At 34.2% G+C, this 6,000-nt stretch overlaps 1 protein-coding gene across 3 annotated transcripts in view; it reads left to right on the forward strand.

The window, feature by feature from the left end:
• Window positions 1-2,821, forward strand: part of CDH2 (cadherin 2) — a 232,169-nt gene extending 229,348 nt beyond the window's left edge. For all 3 annotated transcript variants that reach the window (XM_015121712.3, XM_077975545.1, XM_077975544.1), the window contains one exon: window positions 2,030-2,821. In XM_015121712.3, the coding sequence (XP_014977198.1) occupies window positions 2,030-2,236 (207 nt within the window). In that variant the 3' untranslated portion in view covers window positions 2,237-2,821. The remainder of the gene's footprint in view (window positions 1-2,029) is intronic.
• Window positions 2,822-6,000: the final 3,179 nt, after the last annotated feature.

Below are 6,000 nucleotides of genomic sequence, written 5' to 3' on the forward strand. Positions count from 1 at the left end.
TGGGAAAGTAAACCCTGACCCCAGAGAGGCACTGTGGGAGGGGGGGTGTGTGTTCTGCCTTCAGAAAAAGGGCAGTGAATCACTGAGGGCAGTAACACAATCTACCACAGAAGGGAGTTACAAGTTTTGAGAAATTGTAGGTTGTGGTTCTCAGTCTTAGCAGAATTGCCTTGTAGTTTAGTCTAAAAATAAGATAAAGAAAATCCCATCTAAAATTATTTATGTTGTATATATCAAAGTATTTTGCTGAAACCTGCTTTATTTTATTTTACACAGGCTTTTCTGGAGTATAAATAGTATAAAATGACATGAGGAAAAGTAGCAAAGTACTGCTAAATTTCATGGTTAAGACTGTTAAGTAAAGAGGTGCCTGAAGATGAGAAAACTGGTCATGTGTACTTTTTTCTCTGATTTTTGATGCTAGTCAGCAGCTGCCATTTTCTTTCTTAAAATATATCTTTACTGTTTTTTATTTTTTCAAATCCCAAGGCAGGACATTTTTCTCTCAACTTAAATTTTTAAAAAGTACTAATATTCATTGAGCTCTACATGTGCCAGTCACTGTGGTGAGCCGTCGGGTCCCTTTGTTGCATTTGGTCTTTATAGTAGTCTTATGATGATGATTACAGTTGCAGATGAGGTTATGTGGAGGTCCCACAGCTAGTACTGGGGAGAGCTAAGGTGTCATCTCACAGTCTGATCTCTTAACCACTACACCATACTGATTCTGACCTTAATTTTTTTGCTTTTTCCCTGTTTCTCCTCTGTAACCTTGAAAGGATAGATGAACACGTGGTCATAAAAACCCATGTATGCGCTCATAAAATGCATGTGTATTGGCAGGCTTGATCTCTCAAGTAGGACTGTCTGTGACACGTCTTAGATAGTTGAGGCCATATAAGCCAAGTAGCATTTGACACGTAGAATGTGGAAAAAGGGAATGTTTGTTTTAATGTTAGTAATGTTAGTATATCTAGGAGTACTAGAATGGAATTGGGAAAAAAAGTTAGAAAATATACCAAAGGACCTAATACTGAATCCTTAGAAGTTTTGCAGAGCATAGAGACTCTAATTGTATATTAAAAAGCATCTGCTTACAAAAGTTACAAATATAGATAGAGAGTAGTTATTTCCTCGTTTCTTTCTTTTTAAAATTCTTTATAAGAACCAGACAAGCGTGTTATTTTAGATTGACAGGAGTCCTCCTCTTTTCAATATTTATACCATGTACAGATACTGGATTATGATATTTCTAGGATTTATGGAAGTTAGAAGTTACCCTACATTTTAAAATACCAGTTTAAAATTAATCAATTCATTCCACATTTTACGTTATGTTAATCACACAAATGATTTTATGAGTACCTCCCTTTATGTAGTAATCACATCTGACCCGTCTTCAGTCTTCCTTTGATGTCCTTCCAAAATTAGGTCAAATACAATGCTACTTTCTCTTTGAACTCCTAGCTCTTAATGCTGATCTGAATTTTTTTTCCCCACAACCTGATGGTTTTTGCTTTGACTTCACAGTTTTGTCACTTGTCATTTGCTTCACACAGTAGTAGTACCTGTTAGGCTAGATTGTAAGCCTAGGGAGGGACACGGACCATCTGGTACTCATTTGTATGTCTCTTGTATTTCACTGAGGTGCTTTTTTAAATTTAATCTAGCAGTGCTGCTCTATATATTATGTTATTTAAGATCCTTCCTTCTCTGCCTCAAGCAGAGCCATTCATTTCTGCCACCTGTCCAACTTATTACTCAGTTAACCCCCTCCCTTCATAAGTCTTGGCCTCCCTGAGCTTGACTGCTTAGCGTTGTTTCTTTGCACAGGAAAGATGTAAGTTAATTTTTATCTAACTTTCAAATGGTTATATCCGCAGTTTCCATGTGTTGAATATGTGGTCTGTAAATGAAAATTTACAAACAAGTGTGTGTTTGATCCCATGAATTCATTAGGATCTGCTTGTGGTTTTGTAAATTGTAACCCTCTCTTAATTCTTTCATTCTTTGTGTTTCCAAATTGCAGGGCCTTAAAGCGGCTGACAATGACCCCACAGCTCCACCATATGACTCCCTGTTAGTGTTTGACTATGAAGGCAGTGGCTCCACTGCTGGGTCCTTGAGCTCCCTTAATTCCTCAAGTAGTGGTGGTGAGCAGGACTATGATTACCTGAACGACTGGGGGCCACGGTTCAAGAAACTTGCTGACATGTATGGTGGAGGTGATGACTGAACTTCAGGGTGAACTTGGTTTTTGGACAAGTACAAACAATTTCAACTGATATTCCCAAAAAGCATACAGAAGCTAGGCTTTAACTTTGTAGTCTACTAGCACAGTGCTTGCTGGAGGCTTTGGCATAGGCTGCAAACCAATTTGGGCTCAGAGGGAATATCAGTGATCCATACTGTTTGGAAAAACACTGAGCTCAGTTACACTTGAATTTTACAGTACAGAAGCACTGGGATTTTATGTGCCTTTTTGTACCTTTTTCAGATTGGAATTAGTTTTCTGTTTAAGGCTTTAATGGTACTGATTTCTGAAACGATAAGTAAAAGACAAAATATTTTGTGGTGGGAGCAGTAAGTTAAACCATGATATGCTTCAACACGCCTTTGTTACATTGCATTTGCTTTTATTAAAATACAGAATTAAACAAAAAAAACTCATGGAGCGATTTTGTTACCTTGGGGGATGAGACCATGAGATTGGAAAATGTACATTACTTCTAGTTTTAGACTTTAGTTTTCTTTTTTTTTCCACTAAAATCTTAAAACTTACTCAGCTGGTTGCAAATAAAGGGAGTTTTCATATCACCAATTTGTAGCAAAATTGAATTTTTTCATAAACTAGAATGTTAGACACATTTTGGTCTTAATCCATGTACACTTTTTTATTTCTGTATTTTTCCACTTCACTGTAAAAATAGTATGTGTACATAATGTTTTATTGGCATAGTCTATGGAGAAGTGCAGAAACTTCAGAACATGTGTATGTATTATTTGGACTATGGATTCAGGTTTTTTGCATGTTTATATCTTTCGTTATGGATAAAGTATTTACAAAACAAAGTGACATTTGATCAATTGTTGAGCTGTAGTTAGAATACTCAATTTTTAATTTTTTTAATTTTTTTATTTTTTATTTTCTTTTTGGTTTGGGGAGGGAGAAAAGTTCTTAGCACAAATGTTTTACATAATTTGTACCAAAAAAAAAAAAAAAAAAAGGAAAGAAAAGAAAGGGGTGGCCTGACACTGGTGGCACTACTAAGTGTGTGGTTTTTTTAAAAAAAATGGAAAAAAAAAAAAGCTTTTAAACTGGAGAGACTTCTGACAACAGCTTTGCCTCTGTATTGTGTACCAGAATATAAATGATACACCTCTGACCCCAGCGTTCTGAATAAAATGCTAATTTTGGATCTGGTGACTGGTTTGAACTTTTTCTTTTCTACTTGAGCTGCTTTGAATGTTGCAAAAATCCCAAGTACTGGAGAACAACAGTACAAAAAGTATGTATTTGTTCTTGCACTATTCACCATTGAATCGTGTAGCATGGCAACCATGTATGGTGTGCAGCAGAGAGAATCATTTTGGACCTTCCCATCATCATAGAAGAAAAACATCAAGTGATTCAGGAATAGACCCTACTGGTGGTGATAGAAAAATCACATCCTTTATCTTCAGTGAACTTCAGTGTCAATTCTTAATATAACTCGTGTTTTAATTGGTTTCTGCTCAAGCTAATTGTTATGTTGATTGATAGGCCTTTCCCATTAAAGCCACCACCGTAAGGGAAACTTCAGTAAAGTGGGTTATGGGACTGAACCTGGAACCTGCAGTGGACACCTGGAATTCTTGTGCAATTCATTGAAGCCACTGTTTTATGTACTTAGTGAAACACACTTAGATTTGACTGGCTTTTATCCATTGACTTGATCATTTGCTGCAGTTTGATATAGTAATGGTTGCAGAGGACAACAAAAGGAAACAATCTTGCTAAATTTTGTAAAATTGTTTATGTATCTTACTAAGATTCATTCTGAATTTTAAGAGGCAAAGAAATTCTCACTTGTATTTATCTGTTTGTTTCTTAATCATTATCACACCATACAGTCTTATACTGTACACTTTGAAAACACTTATATAATATACCTCCTCTAATTAACTATATTTTTTGCTTGACATAGACAGTGGAATTTACTTTTCTATTGATTCATTTTGTAGGCAATACTTTCTTGTTACTTTTCTAATCATTAAATGCCAGAGCTTGCCTCTGGGATTTTCCGTAATGAAACTTATTAAATTTGCTAATCAGAATAGTCTTTTCTAAAATTGATTCTTAGACTGTGCCTCCATGCTGTTGTACATCCAAATGAAACAACTATATTTTCAGATTCATACATTGTAACACTTAACGTTTATACCATTTAGATAAACACTGTTTAAATTATTTTCTTATGGTTGATGTACAATTCACAGGCCATATATCTACTGTGTATATATATAAACTTTAAGTGTTTGTAAGGTTTAATATATACACAACCAATAAATGTAAATGTTAATTTTTGTAGGCATACACAACTGTATTTTCTTTGTAAAAACATTCTTTTTATATATAAAAAAACTAGGAAACTAATAAAAAATGGAAACTCCCTGCCATGCTACAGAAGTAACTTCTGTTTAGCTGGTTGATCTAGTTTCTAGTCCTTCCAAAAAGCATTTTTACACACACGTCCATAATGATTTTCTTTCGTTTTTATGAAAATGAGATTGTACATTGTGTATTATTCTGTAAGTTGCCTTTTTTTCACTAAGAGTGTATCTTGGAAATTTTTCCATATTAGTATATATGTACACCTACCTCATTCTTTTTAACTGCTACATAGTATTCCATAATATGAGCATAATAGTTTTATTGAACCATTTCCTAATAATTTGTTGTTTCCAATTTTTTGCTATTAAAAACAATGCCACAGTAAACATCCTTGTGCATGTCTCTTTGCATGGGAGTATTTCTCTAATACTAGTAGAGGCTTGGAGATGGAATTGCTGGATTAAAGAATGTGGAGATAAGTTAATTAAATATGGCTGAAATTATAAATGTTTTAGCATGCTTAAAAGTGCCTTTTAGCTGAAAGAAGACAAGGCTTTCTAAAAGCCAACAACTTCCTCCACTGGCAAAAGGATTTTATGCAGCTCAAAATAGTAACCACAAAATGTAAGACAATCTAGCCAGGACCACCTTCTTTTTTCTTTGGAAGTTAGCCTTTGAGTCAAGCCGCAATATAGTTTTAAGTATTCTGTAAAATAACTGTAACCATGTGACATAATAGAACCTTGAAAACTATACATTTATGAACATGGTTTATGGATCCCATCCAGAAACATGTTTTTCTAGGCCATTCCTGGTAATTTGGATCTCTTCTGCAATATTGCTAATAAAAAACATGCATACAGAGTGTTAGTACCCCATGAAATAGGTTATTTTCCATGATAAAAGTGTGTGCAGTTTAAATTTTAGTAAGACGTTGCCAAATTTCTCTTAAGTAAAAACTATGCCAATTTACACTCCTACCAGCCTGTGTACAAAAATGTTTACACTCATCCTCAACAGTCCTGTACATCACATACACATTTAAAAGTTTTGCCATTATGATACGCAACAAAAGATACCTCATGTTAATAATTAGAGTTTTCTGATTACTAATGAGGGGATTGGAGATTTTTTTCTTATGCTTATTAGCCATTTGTGTTTCTTTGAATTACATATTTTCATTTCCCTGTTGAGTTATTTGCCTTTTTAAAATTAATTAGTTAGGGCTTATATGCATTTTTTCATGATCTTTTGCTAATCCAGTAAATTTTCTTACAGAAATTTATAGCAAGTTTCATTTTTATGTGGTTTATTCTATGTTTGTAGATTTTTGAGAAGGTCTTAACACCTTTAAACTGTAAGATTATTATTCTATATTGTTCTCTTACCATTGTTTTGCATTTATC

Source organism: Macaca mulatta, chromosome 18 (assembly GCF_049350105.2).
Source record: "Macaca mulatta isolate MMU2019108-1 chromosome 18, T2T-MMU8v2.0, whole genome shotgun sequence".
Classification (NCBI taxonomy): domain Eukaryota; kingdom Metazoa; phylum Chordata; class Mammalia; order Primates; family Cercopithecidae; genus Macaca; species Macaca mulatta.